Consider the following 21,913-nt stretch of genomic DNA (forward strand, 5'->3'; position numbering starts at 1 on the left):
AGCCAATACTTAAAAATGATGTTATTTTACTTGGTGCTATAATCTAATATGATGGATTTTATTTTATTCATATTATTTGCAGCAATTTCTAGAGCCTTTTCACGTCCTTCTTTTAGTACCAAATCGATATAGCCATGTTCATTTTGTAATTTGTATGCAGCCTCTCTGATTGGTTTTAAACAAGTGATAATGACATCGGCTAAAGCTTCCTTAAATTGTTCTGTATTTGAACCTTCAAATTGCTTGCATGTTTCTTCAACGGTGCATTGATTAAATGCAGAAAATAGTGTAACAAGATTTGAGACACCAGGTCTAAGATCCGGATCATAACTTATAGCAGAGTTGGAATCAGTTACAGCTCTTTTAATCTTATTTCGTATTTCATCAGGTTGATCCGTTAACTCTATTCTGCTCAAAATAGATTTGTCTGATTTACTCATTTTTTGATCAGGTGATCGCAAATTTTTAACCCTAGGGACATCACCTACATAATTTACGATAAGTATACCAAATCAATTAGAGCTAACATGCTCTTACTAAGATTAAATATTAACATTTTAATATATCGAAGATTGCTACTGACCCATAATAACATTTGGTGACGTTAAATATTGGCAATCGTAACGTTTATTGAAGGTTCTGACTAAAGTTTTGGTTAATTCCAAGTGTTGTACTTGATCATCTCCTACAGGTACGTGCGTTGTCCTTCAGTATGGTTCAGATTGAAGAATTACAGCAGTTAGTAAGCAAGAGATATCTGCTAAGTTATAAAGTCTGATTTCTATGCCTAATCCGTACTATTATGACGAGTAAGAAGATATTTATATGACTGTTAATTTGATTGAACAGATAGGGTATACAATGCAATAGTATCTTAATAACATTACTCAAGAAAATAATGCTATACTTGTAAAGTAGAATATCCGCGGCCATTAAAACAGGATAGGTTAGCATACCAACATGTACGTTATTATTTGACAGCCCCTGGCTCTTTGTCTAACAGAAACCACTTATTAATCATCAAATCATGATATTGTCGTCTAGCAAAGTATTTATAGGTTGAGATACTGTATATGCATTAATAATTTCTATTCCAATTTTATCAAGAATGCATACTTACTTTCCATTGTGTCATACGTGTTAGCCATCCGATAGGTGTTAAGCAGGATAACATCCAGCTTAATTCTGCATGCTGAGGGATCTGTAGGAATAGTAAGCCTTGGTCGATTAAGTGATGTCAAGTGATATCTAGCACGGAAAAGTCAATGTATATGAGCTAGACATACCTGAGATTGCTGGAATAAGATACACCTTGTGGGATCTAAACCACACGCTAATAAACTGAGTGTCAATTCCTTTATGGTATAAGATACAGAGTCGGGATTTTGATAAACTAACAGTAAGAATCCATTTGCAAATTAATACAGTTAGTATAGCATTGCGACATGATAGCAAGCTGATGTTGATAATAATTAATATCTATCACTGTAGAACCTCTAAGAATTTCATTTATGATACTAAAATATCATTACTGTAGCTGCGTTCCAGTATCCTATGAGCTATTGATGTATGTTATTATTGTAATATTAAGAGTGAGTATTAGTTCTTATCAACCAACCTGAAGTGAGAGCATGTAAATCGACTATACAGTATATGAGTTGAGCAGGAGTGTCTTGTAATTCAATCCATCTTTTGATCGCTCCTAAATAATTGCCGATATGAGGCTTACTCGTTGGTTGGATACCGGAGAAGATGACATCATCCTTTTTTAATTGAAGTTTATCCAACTACCCGTATGGACGACGTATATTAAAATAATAACAGTAAAAGAGTCAAATGGTTTATAAGTTTGATACCATTGCAAAGCAGCATATTATTATCCACTGAGATCCAGCAACACTTGGAGAATGACATAAATAGACACATCTAGAGTTAGAATATTGCATAACAGTATACTCGCATACGCGTAAGTGTCTATTGAAATGTCATCCCAGAATAGTGCTGCAAAGCGTACTCTGCTTACATGCGGTTGGGAGCTCATTCTAACTGCTTGCAGAAAGGAATTTGCCAACATGATCCGCTTTTCTGACATCCTAACATGTCTTATCACTGTATGTAGTGGTATCGGCATATTCCTACTGTAGTTTGGTCCAATAGGTGATCTTAGGATGGAAATACCGGCTACAGATTGGATCCAAAGGCGGCCAGAGTTGGCTACGACTGGTGTCTGCAGAGCTCGGTGTACGTCGCGTAGCTACTACCTATCCCGGTCGAGTCCTTCCTCCCCATAGTCCGTACTGCTTGCAATTCTTATTCAACTGTACAGTATGGGTGCACTAGAGCAGTAGTAAATGAATTGAGCTCACCAGAGTTGGAATACATGGACCATCCACGTCGCAATAGTCAACAACTGTTGCTATTTGAAACCATACCAATGGCGGGATTGAAAGCGCTAATACTAATTAATTAATTATCCCCTGCAGCTACGTACTATAGACTACAGTACTCTGGCTTTTTCGTATAAGGATGCCTAGATTACTCAATAGTACATGATTAAGCCTGTTGTAGTTTCCTAAAGGTATCACCAATGTTGGAGAAAGACCTCCAGCAGTTCAACTCTTCCGGAAATGACTTTGATCAAATCAAACATTAAATCTACACTGTACTTGCTGTAGTTATTCCTTGGCTAAATGCAATAAGAAATTTGCTGGAGCTGTCGGCCTCCAACCCAACCCCCCCTCATTTCGTACAGAACGGTGTACACAACGTACAGTACATTGTAGGCCTACTTGCCATCAAGGGAACCTCTATCTACCTGCTACCTCCATGGCTGCTTCCGCCACAACAAGGGATTTCTATTAGCAATCGCTGCTCCAACCATAGAGGTGACAGAAAATGGGCCATTTTCTATCTCCTCTATCCCCCCCCCCCCCCCCCCGGCTGCAACCTCCACCTCCACAGCCCTAACCCTAAGTTGGTGGGTTATAATTTGCAGTGTAGGCCTACTAGCCATCAATGGAACCTCTATCTACCTGCTACCTCCAAGGCTGCTATACTAGTTCCTTGCTGCTTCCGCCCCAACAAGGGACTTCTATTAGCAATCGCTGCTCGAATCATAGAGGTACAAAGAAAATCGGCCATTTTCTTTCATCGCTATCCCCAGATGCACCCTCCACCCTCAAGGCCCCAACCCTAAGTTGGTGGGTTATAAGTTACAGTGTAGGCCTACTTGCCATCAAGGGAACCTCTATCTACCTGCTACCTCCATGGCTGCTATACTAGTTCCTAGCTGCTTCCGCCCCATCAAGGGACTTCTATTAGCAATCGCTGCTCTAATCCTACAGGTACAAGAAAATCAGCCATTTTCTTTCACTACTATCCCTCGGCTGCAACTTCCAACCCCCCAAAGCCCCAACACTAAGTTCACAACACTATAAGGTATGCGCAGCCGTACAGCATACTGTACCATCCTCTACAGTACCGTCCAGTTTCCACTGGGTTGTTGATTTCAAATTTCTCCTACTTATACTGTACCAACGGCTTTTTATCGACTGTGACAGTAGTAAGACGCAATCAGCCCTTGTGACTGGGTATCAACCCTGTCAAGATTGCTGCCTGCTCCAAAGTGTCTATGCAATACATTACTGTACCAGGGTGGCAATAGGGACACCGGTGATAGCCCAACTTGATACGGTAGCTCATCACCGTAGTGGATTAAGTATAAGAGACGGTGAAGGGAAGGTAAGCCATCTTCCACCGCCATTCCTCCACTTTTCAATGATTATTGCTTCTTCGCCAGCACTATTGGATTGAAGAAAATCATTTCTTGTTCATCGATACAGTCGATTGATTTCACCGAGAGTCTATGTTGAATCTGTGAGAGTCATGGATACCACTGTACAAGATATTGGTGAAAATATCAAGTTAGCAAGGGAAAATTGCATGCTGGGCAATTACGATACTTCCATGGTTTACTACCAAGGTGTAGCTCAGCAAATCACCAAATATATACCGCAAATTAAAGAGGCTTCTTTAAAGCACCAATGGCAACAGGTTTGAAAGCATGTTATTCTATTAGCTTGGTAGAGAGTGTGAATCGAAAGGATACTTGCAATAGTTCCAACTACTGTAAAAAGGACAATCGTAGTTCTCGCTGTCCGATGGAGAGGATAGCCTAATGGTTGTGGACATTTTTTAGACAATTGTTGTAAGTCATATACTGTATTATGCACTAGTGTATGAGTAGTTAACCTTGTCGATGGATGGGGCACATATAATAATGCAAATTGAAAATGATCATCTTCCATCCATACTGATTGTTATTTCTTCCATGGATTTAGCTAAGGCAATCGATAGCACAGGAATACGAACATGTTAAAGATATAGCCAAGCTGATCGATAGATTTAGGGTTGATCCAGCTAAATTTTCCAATATAAGTAAAGGTCCGTCTGAATCTGCTGTGACTAGCAGCGATCGCGACATCTGGCCTGCTCCGAATCCAGTAGCTCATAGGGAATTCAGGTAAATTCAACAAATGGATGATGGAATAGTGATCGCCTAGCTTACAAATCGACTACTCTGTATTATCAATTAGTCTATTATGAAATTGATGTAAGCCACCTATAGATCGTAACTTATTTTACTCATTATCGCCTAGACATAAGGTTTAGGACACAAGTAGATATACACCCATCATGATGGCTACAATGATAATCAGTTTATTAATTACAGTACCGTACTAGGAATCGATTACGTCTAGTGTCAATTCCCCTTTTCAATCGTGTTAAGTACTTACAGCTGCATGGACAGTAAATGAGGTAGTTCCCTTATATTGAATAGAAAAGTAAAGTATCTTTCATATTACTGTATAGACCTCCAGTGGTCTCCAATAGAAATGTCAATGCTAAACCTAAGAGTAAAGCATCCAGTGAAGAGCCTTCTTGGGCTAAACCTACTGCTGCAGCAGCTTCCAAAGCTAAAAGACCCATACCCCGCAAAGGTTCTTACTCCAATGATAGAAATGCCCACCAAGGTGCCAAAAAACAACCAGCTCCTCGTGCAGCCAATAAAGGGGGACCATCATCACGCCAATCAGACAAGGTAACAACTTAGCCGCGATCATCAAGTGAAGTATCCGTCCTCATAAATTAATCGTCAATTTTTTTCCATTTTGACCTGTCTTGCTTACATACAAGCCGGCCGAAAGTGGTCATGGTCGCCCACCAAAAAAGAGTCCAAGTAGCAATGACAATCATGAAGACACCGAGGAATCCGCCGAAGTGAAGAGGTTCGATCCTACTGGCTATGATAAAGATTTCGTTGAAATGTTGGAACGAGATATTGTGCAAAGGAATCCTAATGTTCATTGGTATGTTATAGCTAGTTACATTGTCATCATGATCATAACTGGTAATTATACTCACTACCCTGCTCAATTAATATTATGATATACGTATCTGTTGATAATCTATTCTGTCAATAGGGACGATATTGCTGGGTTAGCTGAAGCGAAAAGATTATTGGAGGAAGCTGTTGTCTTGCCGATGTGGATGCCTGATTATTTCAAGGGTATTAGGAGACCTTGGAAGGTAGATAATACTCAATAGCTCATCGTTATAACATGACATAGTTTTATTGAGCAGTGGTCTTGTAACACCATCAAGTCAAGTGATTAATCATGTCTTGGATGAAATGTTAATCGACAGTACTATACGGTATCGTAACTTTTCTTTGAATTTGGTTTGTTCTGTTGTACACACGCAGGGTGTACTTATGGTAGGACCTCCTGGAACTGGTAAAACACTATTAGCAAAAGCTGTTGCTACTGAATGTGGCACGACATTTTTTAATGTGACATCTTCTACACTAACATCCAAATATCGCGGCGATTCTGAGAAACTTGTTCGATTATTATTTGAAATGGTAATTTAATCTATTTATGAGTGATCAACAATGTTTTACAGTTTTGATTCAAATGAATAGAATTTCTTGTATAGGGACATGTCAATATTTACTGAATCTCTTTTATGATAACCTGCAACTGTAGGCCAGATTTTACGCTCCTAGTACGATTTTTATTGACGAAATTGATAGTATATGCAGCAAAAGAGGTTCAAGTTCAGAACACGAAGCGAGTCGACGAGTAAAATCGGAAATATTGGTCCAAATGGATGGTTAGTCAATTCAGTTATGATCATTTTTGTAAAACTGGTCACGTACCTTAGCAAGCATTCTTTCGTGAAAATTTTACTTATTGAAAAACAGCATCTGTTATTCCAATGGTGTAGTAATGCATTATGCCATTTTAGGCAATAAAAATTTTATATTGTTGTCATAGGTGTTGATAATAGCACCAACGAGGATGGCTCTAAAATAGTTATGGTTCTCGCTGCGACTAATTTCCCATGGGACATCGATGAAGCCTTAAGAAGGCGTTTGGAAAAGCGCGTATATATACCATTACCATCAGGTAACAACACAACTTGCTGAAACTGTAGCAAACTTTAAGATTCTGAAACCGTCCTGATATCGTTCTTATTTTAGCTGAGGGGCGTCATCAGCTGCTGAAAATCAATCTTCGCGAAGTTCAGTTAGCCGAGGATGTCATTCTGGAATCGATAGCTAAAAAGATGGATGGTTATAGCGGTGCAGATATAACGAATGTTTGCAGGTTAGAACAGTGATGAATATGCAACACGTATTGCTAGTGTATAGCCCACCCAGTTGACTATTGAACTTTAAATCGTAAAATAATGTATTGCAGGGATGCGTCTATGATGGCAATGCGTAGGCGAATTCAAGGACTTACACCAGAGCAAATAAAACAGTTATCGAAGGAAGCTATTGATTTACCGACTAAAATGGAAGATTTCGAACTGGCTCTTAGTAAAATATCAAAGTCAGTATCAACTAGTGACCTGGAAAAGTATGAAAAATGGATGTCAGAATTTGGCTCAACATAATTTAACAAGCTTTTTCCCATTTTTAATACGCCGGGACCGTTTATACCTGCTACTGATACTTTCACAATTGGATCGAATATACGTGTTATTGTAACGGAGTATTTTACGAAAGAATGCTCTGATTTCGAAACTATAACAATATATGTGCTCAACGTTAGTTATACAACTATTTGTGTTGATCAAATTGAACGAGTGCGTAGCACATTGTCAGCACAGCTGCATTGACGCTACAACGAAATTTAAATTTAATGAATCTTGTTAGGTGTCGAGTAACTACAATACTGATCTATTTTGTATGTTACAAGATTTAAAGCACGGTAACGCTTACATTAACACGTACATATTCCATCATTATCAGCCATGCATATGCGTATATATATATATATATATATATAAAAATGTTCTATATTACCGTATTAGAAATTCATATTGTAGATTTCTAGGAAATTTTTTATTTTATTGTTTACTGTATACACAATTAACCAGCTGTTGAAAAGTATTTCGAATTATAAATATTTTTTTTGTTTTCATACACTGTAAAGCCATTCAGGACTTACCTGCTCTAATGTAATTATTCGATAGTGATATAAAGGTACGATCGTAACAAATTCTAATATGCAACTTCGGGTCGGAATAAAGTGTGACAGTTGATTTCATCTCTAAAGGTGATCATCATTAACTATAGTATTACATCTTACATAGGCGAGGTAGTTTATGGTATAAAAGATGATGTACAGTGTTTCAAATGTTAAATATTATGGTAAGGAGATTAACACTGGTTTGCAAATAGTGTGATAACGTTGATATTATAGTACCTTTCATGTAACTAAAGTCAAACATGTCCCTAAAATGTATATTAAATATCTATGTCGTGGAAATAGATGTAAACACCCGATCAAACTTTGCTCTGATACATTTGTAAGTCATAAGTATCGATGGATGCGCGTTAATGACATATTTCTTACGTTAAGATATTTAACATGTTACATGTGTACTTCCTATCTACCTCTTTTCCACTTATAATGCCTATATGATATTTACGTAGGATACGACATTTCACGTAGATAAATAATAAAGTTAGCAAAAGACTACTCGACTTTTTGGGTGTTTTTAAAAAGCAACATCAATAACTTGACTAACAATTAGACTTGAAATAATTTAATATAGCTTCGCCTTCACTCACCCTGAGGTGAGCAGTTAATTAAAAAGATCCTTAGTGTTGAAGCATAATTCTAGAAGGTTTAATAATTTTAAACCAATTTAATATATTATTGATCAGGGTAAATTTAAAATGTTATCATGAAAAAAGGAGCTATAGCAAAAATTAGCATTGATTGATTTTTATACAGTAATTATCTAACAAGCCAATGCTGTGGCAACTATTTTAATTACTTTCTGGAGAATAACATTCATTTATCAGTAGAGCTATCAGAATAATGCACTAGTTATAAAAGTCTTAGTGCTAGTGTATTCATAAATCTGATTGAATAAAGAAGGTAGAGTAATTATAATAAGTTAATTGTAAGAGTAAATAGACAAAAGATGATGCTGTGCAATTATTTCCTTTAATTTAGCGCCGCCATTCTTTCATAGAACAACTGTTTTACCAGGTAAACAGCAACATTAGACCGATTAACTGGTGTATTCTAGTCATTGAATAACAATACTATTTAAAAATGCTCAACAGTGGCTAATATGACGAGCTAATGTAATGAAATTTTCCTCCGATTAAATATATATTTAAATCCTACTCATTATTGATGAAATAGAAGTAGACATGACAGACTGACTAAGGTAGTTATTATTCGTTCTGTACCTTTAAGTACCAACAGCGTAACTTTTGATACTGAGAATAAGGAAGAATTCATCTTGATATACAAATTATTAGTTAGCATGGAGATACATTCGTAATTTAATAGATTTTCATTGTAACAGAGCATTTACTGCATTTGATTGATTGAGTAGATTCATTTTACTAATACGATTACTTAAATCAATCAATATCGAATAAGATTTCTACAACTTGCCTGCGATGGTATAGACATGCCAATAGATTGCACTCCGCTCATTATAGTAGTTTTGTATTACAATGCGAACAGAACTTAATATAGTTCAATTATTTAATGGAGTATTCATTGCACTATGCATACAGCTAAAGAAGCATTGCTAGGATTCTGTATAGGTAGAAACTTAAAAGAGAAGGTGGTGGAGAAGCTGGTAATTAAAATTGCACGAAGAAATTTTCACACGAGAGGATGTAAACTACTAATCAAAAAAGTTATTAGACATAGCAATAAAAAATTGATCACAGAGTGTAAATGGATTAAATATTCTACTAACTTAAACCATATAAAGAGAACATCGAATTAATAGCATTAGCAATCTTTTGCTGTGACTTAACCTAGCATATTTAGATCTATCACCATCAATAAATATCAGTATGTACTCTCAAGGCCTCAGGTGTAAATACTTAGGTGTATAGGTTCTCAATACTTTTAATGCGAGATATACAGGGATCCTACCTAACTTATCGAATTGAATATAGAACTACAAATTATTTAGCTTTAAAGACACATTTCTTATTCGGTCAGTAGCTCTGTCCATAATGTTTTACCAAATCCAAGAAAGTTGGTATTGTTAATCAACAGAATAATCATTTTTAGAGAAAAGATTCATGAACATTATTATCAAATCTCACGATCTGATTCTAGACAATTGTTGAAGGAGTAACATTTATATGCAACTTCCTTTAAAATATAAAATTTATGTATATGTGACGCAAATTATGGTCAATCATTTATCGACATACTGTGTGCAATCAACTTTTTTAGTAACGTGCGAGAATTTAAACTTGAGTAAAATCCATATTTAGCTTCGTGTAATATCCTATAATAGCACTCAGAGATCCTCTATCGTAATTATTACATGCTAAATTAAGTTAACGATGGTGTGCAACAGCATTATTGAGCAGTATACAAGCTATAAATTATATTATGTATGAAAATCTGTGTATTGACTTGTCTTGAGAGTCGAGTTTCATCGAAATATAAATTCATCAGCTCGATGAAATATCTGATCATTTCTTGATATAGTATTGTAAGAAGAATCATGGCCGAACAGAGATTATTTGATACATTACAATTGAATAGGAATACAGAAGATTTAAAAGTTGCCATTACAAGAAAAAAGGACTTTTATATTGGAGTTACCGATGTTTTACCTAGTTTATCTTCTGATAAGCTTCGAAATTTAGGTAATCTATCGTTATTTGTATTTCTAACATCCTCCTTGATGAAATCGAGCCAGAAGCTAACATGTAATATGCCTATAGTAGATCATAATTTCTAGTCTTGACTTTGATTACTTGCAGAGATTGATGAGGAAAAAATTCAATCCTGGAAGTTAGACGAGGTGGTCATATCTTAGACGATGAAGATTACGTCTACAATTCGTAAACATAAATTTGCGCTATTATTAAAGCTCATCCATGCTTGTTGTCCATTAACGAAATAAAAATTTAATTCATATCAAGGACGAGAAAGGAGAAATACCACAGCAAAAGAGAACTAGTAAATCTTTATTAGCTCCAGTTATGCCTAAAGGAGCTACTTGGACTGATACACTGAATCGTTCTTGGCATCTTGGTAAACTGTTAGGAACTGGTGGTCATGGGCGAATTTATCACGGTATAACCGGCATAATCAGTAGAAATCTTTCCTGTGTCACCCTGTAGCATCACTATAGAACAGAGCCAGTAATTAATTTACTGAAGTATTGTAACCTAAAGTGATTTTATGTTGTTATTATCATAGTTGATCTATCTTCGGTTAATGTGGATGGAGTTTATCGATCGGATCACGAGAATGATGTCCAGGAATATATTATTAAAATTGTATGGATGTTGTAAAATTATCAAAATTGATCAGAGATAAGGATGATTATTGATTGATATTGGCAGCCTAACGATATATAACTGTGTTACTAGGAACCAGCAACTAATTGTACAATTTTTATGGAGACCTTCTTTTATACTATCTTTGATAGAAATCAAACTAATTGTACGTAATGTTGAGTAAACTTATATTAACGGTACGCTCAAGTCAGTATTGCTTTACGATGTAAAATTATAATAAATTAATGAAATATAATAGGCAAGAGATGATGATACACTTTAATGGAAAGAGTAGTTTATGGACATTTAATAAACCCTTAATTTTACAAGTTATATATTTAGCTACAAATATAATTGGAGAACTTTATTGCATTGTAACTCTATTTCTGTCAACTTATAATTTACTTTATTCACTTGGCTAGCATTTTTTAGCATAATTAAAATCATTCTTGCTATAGAAACAATCGGAATTGACTTTAACTAGATAAATACAGCTAGAAATAGAATGAAAACACTTTTTCGCTGATAATTTGATTTTCATCAGTATACACAATTTAATTCATATTACAATATCCATATTTATGATTTAACAGTTGCCTTGTGGAAGAAAAAGAATGGAATTCACTTTATTGGGGTGCCAAAATGTATAACCTGTGCTATCATTGAATATAAGAAAGAAAAGTACCAGTATTTAATTCTTGAAAAGCTGGGTCAAACCATCGATACGCTCTGGAAATCGAACGGTAAACAATTGAATTCCGAGATTGTTTTCGGTATTGGAATAAATTTGGTATGCAGATATTTATACAACGATTCTTCTACATAATGATGATTTTTAGATGATTAAATTGTTGCATCTTTTTAGTTACATACATTAGAGTACATTCATTCTCTCGGATTTGCTCATGCTGATATCAAGGGATCAAATATTCTGGTGGCTCCTCATCAGCAAGATTTGAGATTGGTATTTGAACGGCAAATAGTGATATATTTGCCCGTAAAAATGAATAATATAAAAGGCAAGATCGATATATTAGCGTAATGTAATATATTAATATGTTTCGGACTGATTTAAGGTATATCTAATCGACTATGGCAATTGCCGTAATTTCCTTATAAATGGCACTCATAAGGAATATCTTCCGCGTAAATGGCTAAGCCATCAAGGTACTGCATTATATACTAGCCGCGATGGTCATAAGGGGGTGGGTAAGCGCAGTAATTTAAAATTATGTAACTAATAGAATGGTCTAAATTATTATGGCAGAAGTTACACGTAAGTTTTCAATGTAAGAGTGAATTAATGATCTACAGGCTTATGCTAGAAATTCAATTTGTTGACAGCTCCATCGCGCCGAGGTGATATTGAAATCCTTGGTTATGTCATGTTGCGATTAATTTGCGGAAAATTGCCGTGGGAATTGGCGAATGTTAATAAAGACTTTATCGCCCAAGCAAAGATGAGGTAAATTGATTTTTATTACTGGTGTTTACAGTAAAAATAATCTGTTGTATTTAATTTTCGACTACAAAATGAGATTATGCTTGAATGTCTAAAATATGGTTTTCCTATATGCCTAGCTATTGTAGTGACATTGATCAACTTATGAAGGATTGCTTCGCCCTATCTAATCATGGTAGTCTTGGTAAGAGAAATTTTTCAAGTATAGTGCTATAGCGGTCATAATTTAGCGAAGAGAGTTAACGGCAGACTTGCGTCATTTCTCTAGTATACCTGATACGTAGATAATGATCAATTTTTGGGCATTTCTAGATGTCTTAAAGACCTATTTGACTTATGCAGTCAGTATGGCCTATCATGAAGCACCGAATTACCGGTATCTTAGAGAAATATTAGAAAGTGGAATTCAAGGCGGATAGACTAGTTAACGAGGCCCTGCTATTGTGTTATTCATTTCATACTATTTCCTCCGACGTATGACTAAGGGAATTTCAATAATTTACTTGATTAAAGCTAACATATGCGTACTATCCAAGGAAGAGAATTGAAAGGATTTTTTGATAAAAAATTATTGAATGTACTGCACCACCATTAGTCTCCTCTCTAGTAATGGATTATTTTGAAAAGAAAATTATCTACTTTGGCTATATCCAAGTGCCTTAACCTCATGTTGTACCTAGCCTCAATCTCCTGTAAAAGTTCAACTCTAAGAAATTTATTCTTTAATTAAATTACGGAGTATTTTAACATTGGAAATATCCTAATTGGTTGATAAAGGAGACTTTTGGACATACTGTTGCATTTACAGCATATTTTCCACTATATATTCTGTCACTCTGTCCGTCTTTGATTTGATTATACAGTATTTGATCTTGAATTTGTCCATTTTTCGGTATATCAATGTGCTCATTACAGCTAATGTTTCGTTTAATGGTGGAAATTTTTTAATATTCCATCGTCATGATTGACTTTTACTTAGGGCTTTTAAAATGGATTTACTAGTTCAGTTTATCAATATGCTTTACAGCTAGCGTTGCGTTTAATAGTGGAATATTTTAATATTACATAGTCATGATTGACTTTTATTACGGCTTTTAAAATGGATTTACTAGTCCTTTGCTTCTATCAATTTATTTCTTGGATCGTAGTGCAATCATTAATTATGATCGAGGTTAAATGGTGGCTGAAAGCCATCTTGAGTAAAAGTCTTGCATGGATTCCATGGTGTTCTTCACGGCATATCGAGTCAGGAGTGCTATCTAAAGGAAAGCTAGTAGAATAGCTCAATGAGTCTCGTCGATTGATATCGAGATTGGAGTGAGCAATACAGCTAGTATGGATAAGACAGAGCTTGGCCGTCTGCATGTTGAAGTCAGAAGTGCTATCATGATGAAAGCCACTCCAGCAGCATGGTTCATCCCCACCATTTGCATCAGTAGTAGAATCAGTACTGCAAGCAGTATAGATTAACTTAAGCCTCTCCATTTGCATAGAGTAAAATTCTATTAAGCCATTTGTAAAATCATGACTGCAAGCAGTATAGATTAACTTGAGCCTCTCCATTTGTATAGAAATTAAAATCAGTACTGCAAGTAGTATAGACTAACTTAAGCCTCTTCATTTGCATAGAGAGTAAAATTTTATTAAGCCTCGTCATTTGCATAGAAAGTAAAATCATGACTGCAAGCAGTATAGACTAATTTAAACCTCTCCATTTGCATAGAAATTAAAATCAGTACTGCAAGTAGTATAGACTAACTTAAGCCTCTCCATTTGCATAGAGAGCAAAATTTTATTAAGCCTCGTCATTTGCATAGAAAGTAAAATCATGACTGCAAGCAGTATAGACTAATTTAAACCTCTCCATTTGCATAGAAAGTAAAATCAGTACTGCAAGTAGTATAGACTAACTTAAGCCTCTCCATTTGCATAGAGAGTAAAATTTTATTAAGCCTCGTCATTTGCATAGAAAGTAAAATCATGACTGCAAGCAGTATAGACTAATTTAAACCTCTCCATTTGCATAGAAAGTAAAATCAGTACTGCAAGCAGTATAGACTAACTTAAGCCTCTCCATTTGCATAGAGAGTAAAATTTTATTAAGCCTCGCCATTTGCATAGAAAGTAAAATCATGACTGCAAGCAGTATAGACTAATTTAAACCTCTCCATTTGCATAGAAATTAAAATCAGTACTGCAAGTAGTATAGACTAACTTAAGCCTCTCCATTTGCATAGAGAGTAAAATTTTATTAAGCCTCGTCATTTGCATAGAAAGTAAAATCATGACTGCAAGCAGTATAGACTAATTTAAACCTCTCCATTTGCATAGAAAGTAAAATCAGTACTGCAAGTAGTATAGACTAACTTAAGCCTCTCCATTTGCATAGAGAGTAAAATTTTATTAAGCCTCGTCATTTGCATAGAAAGTAAAATCATAACTGCAAGCAGTATAGACTAATTTAAACCTCTCCATTTGCATAGAAAGTAAAATCAGTACTGCAAGCAGTATAGACTAACTTAAGCCTCTCCATTTGCATAGAGAGTAAAATTTTATTAAGCCTCGCCATTTGCATAGAAAGTAAAATCATGACTGCAAGCTGTACTGTATAGACTAACTTAAACCTCTCCATTTGCATAGAAAGTAAAATCAGTACTGCAAGCTGTATAGACTAACTTTAAACCTCTCCATTTGCATAGAAAGTAAAATCACTACTGCAAGCAGCCAGGCGAAAGCTATTAGAACAAGAGAGAGAGAGTCTTGTCCATTTGCATGTAGAAAGATCGAATCAGAACTGCAAGCAGTATAGGTTAAAAGCCTCTCCATTAGCATAAAATGAGAATCTTGTCCATTGGTGTGGAATCAGTACTGCAAGCAGTATGGCTGAAACAAGCTTTTTTTGGCGTCTCAGTCAGGAGTGTAATGATGTCAAAAGCTACTGAAACAGTACTGTTCGTCTGTTGTATTTGTATATACAGTAAAATCAATGTAGTATTCGGTATCAATATCAATTCGACACTGTTCTCTGTCGCAGCTCAATGGGTGGATGACGTCACACTCTCCACCATGGTTGTGTTGCGATTCCGGTATCAAGCTGTGTTCACTAACCATCGGTGTCTGAGTCATGGTCTAAGCCGTAAGACATTCTCTCTCCCCTGAAGCACTACCCTAATAAGACAGCGATCGTCTAGACCATCCACGGCTCGACAGGTGACACTACAGACCCGTCGAGCGTCCACTACAGTCTACAGTATGCACGTACGTACTGTGAACTTCGCACTCTACCGTATTGTACGGTATTTGAAGAAGGTTTCTCGTGACTGGAAAGGAATCCATGTTGCTATTTTGTTGGCTTGTTATCCAATTATCCAAGCCCATATTTCCCCATCGACAGCCAATTCAATCATTCCATATCAAAATGTCCGTTGAAAACTAGCCTAGAATCTCTATTTTCTATCAAGGATCTTTCTTACTGTCGTCGATTGCCTTGGATACGTCGAAAAATTGGCCCAACAACCAGTGTTTTGTATCCTTAATTGGTCAATGGATTGATCATTGGATTGATGGAAAATCGTTCAAGCTAGTCAAGCCCATCCATCCTTGAATATTCGTTGACTTGAGCTAAAAATACTACTTATAGTGGGGAATTCAAGCCCCCTTGGGTGATCAAGTTGTTCTAAGCAATTGACATCACTTAATTAATTCCAAGGGCAAATTGGAAGGGATTCAATCCATTACTTTGTGGTCCTACCTACAGCAGATTAGCGTCTGCAACGATTGCAGACAGCAGCATCGTAGCCGTCTTTGGATCGTACAAATCGCTATAAAATGATGAAAGATCCGGGTGGTCGAGCGTTCATTGAGCCCAGTGAAATTACCTTATTAGAAGTAAGAATTTCTCTTTATCACTCCTTTATCCTCTTTCGCCATTTCTTTTTTGTCTCTGTCATCCATTTCCAATCCTAAATATCAGCGCCAAAGATTGAAAAAAAATGTAAATAGTCGATGGTTATTCAGTCAAGACGAGTGTATCAATGGTCTACATGTTGAATAACAATATTGAAATAAATGTCAATCTGATAGCCTTCTGAGCAGATGGGGCATCCATGATTGAAATAATCTATCGGGTTGATATTCAGGGACAAATGGAAACCTTTTTACAGGAGCAAATATAGTAGACCACTCTTCATGCACGGACTGATTGATTACAATGATCAGTTTTCTGTGCAATGGATGAAAGATACAGTACATCGACGATATGATGATTGGTTAGTAAGTTGGCTAGATGCCTTCGATACCAAAATACTCCTGAACAAAGCTGCCGATCGTTAGGCTTATCTTACCATAATTAGCCATCATTGCTTAAATTGTTGAACGATTCTACTTGCCCATTGATCTTGCACCAATTTATGGGTACAAATGGATAGTCAGTATTATTGACCATGATACACCACAGCCCTCATCCTATTTTCTCTGATTTTTTATTCTGAAATAATTAATTGCACAAAGTAGACTAAAAGTAGGAACCTACTGATGCCTTCAATATAGGCGATAAATCGATTCCTATGTTTCTCTATCTCCTCCATTTTTTCTTTTTTCGCTCTATTTCTACCGGATAGGTAGTACACTCACGCAAATCATCAACCCTTCACCGTTTTTTCATTCTGTTCAAGCCTATTTTACGCCCAGTACATAGTTGAGCGACTTTAATAACAAAGTATGCCTACATCGTAGACTTTAAGCGCAGGCGATCGTGATCGACATTGTCGCTCTCCTTCTGTAGTGTACTTGTCTCAACTAAAACTTTCCTAACCGCAACATTCGTCTTCATACAGACAACGATAGACCCATTTAGTTGTGGCAACAAAATGTACGACTGCAGCTAACGCAAAAATTAAGTTGATATGAAATTTGCTTCTGCCGCAGACGTAATCTTGCAAGATATAGTATCTACTACTGATGGGAAATTTAATTTTTCCAATTCCATTTAAAAGAGTGTTTGTGTTTTCTATAGTGTTTAAGAAATAACTATACTCTACTCGTAAACCATACAAATACCTGATAATTTGAAATACTAGTGTTGACAATTAGCTATAACTCGCCACCTATGCCTTTTTTTACTATTAGACCGTCGGTCGAGGCTCCTTTGGTGTTGTCCATAAAGCACGATGGCGAAGCCAAATTATCGCTGTGAAAATTATTGAAATCGATCAAAATCAAGAAGAAATTCAAAAGGAGGTAAGTTAGACACTGAAATGATCTAGTCACGGCAGCAAATTCCTGTTTATATTACACACTGTACATGTTATCATTTTGCCACTATTTCTGGCCTGTCATTATTGATAGGCCAGAAATAACTGATAAGATAGCAAAATTCAATTCCATTCCAGTCGCAAATAATTTGATAAAGAGACGTTTTTCTTCTTGAATCTCTAGGTTGACCAGTTATCCCAATTAGACCATCCTAATATCATACAATTATTTGGCATTTCGATATTGCAATCTGCTGTAAGTACGAGTATATCGCTTCGTGGGCGTTTACTAACCTTTATCTTATTTTATCAAGTCATCACGCTAATTTTACACTATTTTCTTGACGTAACATGATGTTGTAATGGTTGTTGGTTGATAGGCGAATACACCCGATTATGAAGTTAATTGCTAACTTTTGCTAATTCTTCAACTTTATTTTATAGCCTTCGTTGTTGATGGAATTCTCTGATTGTGGCAGTTTGCAAAAAGGTATAAGTACAGAGTAATACTACTGAAAAACTGTACCTTGCCTATATCATGCAAGTAGCAGTAGACGTATAAAAGCAGGTTTGCCACCACAAATCCTTCTAATCCATCTGTTTTTCCTTCTCAATGTTTGTAGTATTGCACAATCAAAAAGATTTACAGTATACTTATGCCCACGCGATTGGTTGGATGCTTCAATCAGCTAAAGCGGTCGATTACTTACATAGTATGACACCAAAACCATTGATGCATCGTGATTTGAAACCTCTCAAGTAAGTTTTATTTATGAATGGTAAAATTAAATTAAATCAATTTACAACTCGTTGATCATGAAGAGCATGCAGGACACACCAACAGATACTAACTGCATTGCGTGCCACCCAATTTCATATATATTTTTAACCTTGAATTCAATCAAGTCCTAAAGTTATAATCGTTGATTTGTTTTCCAGCATGTTGATGTTTAATTGTGCGACCGTCTTGAAAGTTTGCGATTTTGGTACTGTTTGTACCGCTCATACGCAAATGACCGTTAACAAGGGCAGTGCTCCATGGATGGCTCCGGAAGTATTTCAGGGTAAAGTTATTAATACCTTTTTAAATAATCATCATTGAATTAGAAGATCTTGATACCATGTTCATACTGATGATAAATGAATCATTGTAGGGAGAAAGTACAGCGAGAAGTGTGATGTTTTCAGTTTTGCTATAATCATGTGGGAGATTATGACCCGACGAGAACCATATGATCATATGGGTACGGAGAGAAGATCCTTTACCATACTATGGCAAGTCAGCGAAGGTATCTTATTTCTACAGATTGACTATGACAATCAACCAATTCCTTACGCTATCCATTGTCCTATGTTTAAGACAATTAAATAGCCTAATCACGCACATTTTATAACGATCACAATCAGGTAAAAGACCTCCACTCATTAAAGGAATTCCAAAAGTATTAGAGAATCTAATGACAAGGTAAACGCTTAGCATTACCTTTTATATAGAACTATCATTTATTTTACTGTTATAAAACCATCATCATTCGAATTTTATCATTCATAGGAGTTGGGCTCAAGATCCGGATGAACGGCCTTCTTTTAAAGAAATTGTCCAGAAACTTGAATATTTATATCAGGTAAATCATTTTGTCAATATGATGGTGCTGTAATTTTCCTTGTTGCTATGCAAAAATTATTTTATAACGTTATCATCGCTACACGTATACTCAGTTTTGTGTAGGCTCCAACAAACCTTTACAAGGTTTTGCCGAACCAACTAGCCAAACCGAAATTGATCATCCACAATATTTCTCGAATGGTAAGAACAAAATAGAAATGGATATACGCGTGATCAATCAAGATAGATAAACATTCCTAGTCCATCAAGGATATTTTCCCATTATTCTGTAATAGTGTTGTACATAGTAGGTGTTTTGATTAACTTACTATGAGAAAACGGCTCATTTTCAGTTCTTCTTGTCACACTCTATAGCATCAGCATTAGCTACCGTGATTGATATTTCAAATCATACTGGCGTCCAGCAAGACGAATTAACGGTATATATATAGAGTTGGTGGTTGCTAAAGTTTAAAATAGAAGCAATAATTCTGTCTATATAGATTAGGAGCGTTTGTTATTGCAATTACTTAAGACCAGCGATTTTTTACAGCCGATGCCACCTATCGAATCAAGTACGAAATCGATCAGAATTTATGAAGAGCACACACGGGTACAACTGCAATTCTTCTTTTATAAAACGTAATACGATCTTTCGATCCTTAAAAATTAACTAACTTCTATTGCAGAAATTACAAAGATATTTGGATATTATAAAAGAAATTGATGCATTAAAGGGATTTTTGTAAGTAGGAGAATGTAGGCAAATTTACCCCTTAGTGTCGAGATTTGTTTTGTACATACAGCTACTAGAAGATGTTAACATTTGTTTATGTATGTAATAAACCTAATAACCTAGGGATGAATTAGATGAACAGGTCAATGTAGCAGAAAGCGAGGAGAAAAAAATGTTATTAGAAGTGGATAAATTGACTTCAGAAAAGGTATCAGTATGCAGTAACAGGGAGATAAATAGAAAATTGTCTTCTGATACTAGATTTCCTAAGGGCACTGCCGATGAGATTCACCAATTTTAGCTACGTGAACAACATGTATTAATATTTTGTAGATCGTATCGAGTTGTGTTTAAGATCATATAGACTATGGGTTAATTAGATACGTTATTCTTTAATATTCGTATGCTAATACTTAAATAATTGAGATAATAAAATTAGATATTGTAGTTGTTATAACTTTGTACTGAATATTCGTTACATACCCGCTTTTGCATAACAGCCACGAATTGTATAGTTTGTCGATTTAAAAGGAGAAAAAAATATCACTAATGTTTCTGGAATTATTAATAATTATTACTTTGATATTAGCTTACTGTTTGCCATTTATTTCGTCTTGGAAATGATGACTGATATCGTATGCTTTATCTCTTTAGGGTAAAATGGTAGAATTGCAAAAGGACCTCGAATATCAGCTGAACATGATTGCAAATCAGAGCAATTAATATTGTGATTGCTACAACTGCTCAATGCCTTTAAATGAATGAGTCAAACACGATATCGACAATTTTATAGATCTATTCAGTAATAACATAATTTATCACTATGTAAATTCTAAATTCTACAATAAGCAACTTTATTGACTATCTAAAGGTTAAATTTCATGCTATATCTGTGAATAGTTTACTGGCAGCAATGTACTTTAAGAAAGCCATATTTTGTAAAGGACATAATCTAATATTGTACCAATCGATTATATTACTGTTACAGTTCGTTGTTGGTTTCTAAGAAACCAACGTAAAGATCAAATTAAACTTTATACGCCTTGGTATTGAAAGTTATGTGAAAGTCCATGCTATATTGTTGCTCTGTTGCTAAATTAATAATTTTGCTCAGTTGTTTCTGTGTGATATAGTCGCTTTTATTACCTTTTAAGTACTGTATTACTACCTTATTTTGTAAATATAGCAGATTTATCGACAGTACAATAATGATTTGTACGGTAAAATGCTACATGATGTGCTTAAATAATTGGGTAAGTAAGTCCGTTTTATTATACTACAAAATGGTAATAATATTACCTGCATAATTTCGGTTAAAAATTACAATATATTTGTTGTCTTGCAATAAGTAACTAATTCAATTTCAATTGTAAATATTTCTACCAAAGATATAAACTCAGTTTATGGCTATTATCACGCAGATGCATTGTCTGATCTTGTATGTTCAATAAATTTTCAAGGCTTGATATAAACCTTGAAATTATGTTTGCCATCGGCTCGATGTTGAATGTAGAAGTGGACTATTCGTAGCTCGATAAAAAAGTGTAATCGGTACGGGAATTGAGGAGATCATTTTTGTCTACTATTGTAAATTATGTAGTAACTCTTACTTAGTTACTTTTCTGTAAGAGTTAAGAGTGCAGGTCTACTTTGATACCACGGCATTAGCTGTAATACAGTCCTATAGTGATCATTAATGGCACGCAACGATATACAAAGTCTTGATTATATTCCTATCGCTGTAGTGTTACATGCAAAGGACCAGATTCGTGTTACATCTTTCAACCTGGGTTAAGTCTTACGAATTATCTGCAATAGCCAATATCAAGTAGTAAATTCATATATATACTGTAGGTGTAGTTTATATTTCAATCCACCATTTAAGTTTCTTTACATTTATTACATGAATCATGAAATAAACAGTTTAGGTTCTGACTAAAGTAATTTGCGTATTTCGACGCATTGCATTTTTTCATTAGAGAGTAACGGAAAAATCTCAACA

The 21,913-nt window shown here is 35.3% G+C and overlaps 4 protein-coding genes across 4 annotated transcripts; 3 read left to right on the forward strand and 1 right to left on the reverse strand.

The window, feature by feature from the left end:
* Nucleotides 1-26: 26 nt before the first annotated feature.
* Nucleotides 27-1,757, reverse strand: TRIADDRAFT_25667 (uncharacterized protein; the record flags this gene model as incomplete). Its single annotated transcript, XM_002112995.1, has 6 exons — nt 27-484; nt 584-705; nt 908-990; nt 1,121-1,201; nt 1,287-1,393; nt 1,619-1,757. Coding segments are annotated over 6 exons (990 nt in total), but the record flags the coding sequence as incomplete, so codon positions are not given.
* A 2,128-nt stretch (nt 1,758-3,885) lies between these two features.
* TRIADDRAFT_25144 (uncharacterized protein) lies at nt 3,886-6,963 on the forward strand (the record flags this gene model as incomplete). Its single annotated transcript, XM_002112552.1, has 10 exons — nt 3,886-4,053; nt 4,341-4,522; nt 4,984-5,101; nt 5,197-5,369; nt 5,484-5,589; nt 5,765-5,923; nt 6,048-6,174; nt 6,339-6,470; nt 6,545-6,671; nt 6,765-6,963. The coding sequence occupies 10 exons, from the start codon at nt 3,886-3,888 to the stop codon at nt 6,961-6,963; spliced, it is 1,491 nt and encodes a 496-aa protein (XP_002112588.1).
* A 3,108-nt stretch (nt 6,964-10,071) lies between these two features.
* TRIADDRAFT_56762 (uncharacterized protein) lies at nt 10,072-12,736 on the forward strand (the record flags this gene model as incomplete). Its single annotated transcript, XM_002112553.1, has 9 exons — nt 10,072-10,216; nt 10,334-10,374; nt 10,496-10,649; nt 11,449-11,645; nt 11,721-11,819; nt 11,932-12,064; nt 12,200-12,320; nt 12,437-12,501; nt 12,630-12,736. The coding sequence occupies 9 exons, from the start codon at nt 10,072-10,074 to the stop codon at nt 12,734-12,736; spliced, it is 1,062 nt and encodes a 353-aa protein (XP_002112589.1).
* A 4,711-nt stretch (nt 12,737-17,447) lies between these two features.
* Nucleotides 17,448-19,227, forward strand: TRIADDRAFT_25066 (uncharacterized protein; the record flags this gene model as incomplete). Its single annotated transcript, XM_002112554.1, has 8 exons — nt 17,448-17,555; nt 17,754-17,825; nt 18,014-18,059; nt 18,193-18,328; nt 18,509-18,633; nt 18,724-18,858; nt 18,977-19,034; nt 19,122-19,227. Coding segments are annotated over 8 exons (786 nt in total), but the record flags the coding sequence as incomplete, so codon positions are not given.
* Between the last annotated feature and the right edge of the window lie 2,686 nt (nt 19,228-21,913).

Source organism: Trichoplax adhaerens, genomic scaffold (genome assembly GCF_000150275.1).
Source record: "Trichoplax adhaerens TRIADscaffold_5 genomic scaffold, whole genome shotgun sequence".
Lineage (NCBI taxonomy): Eukaryota > Metazoa > Placozoa > Uniplacotomia > Trichoplacea > Trichoplacidae > Trichoplax > Trichoplax adhaerens.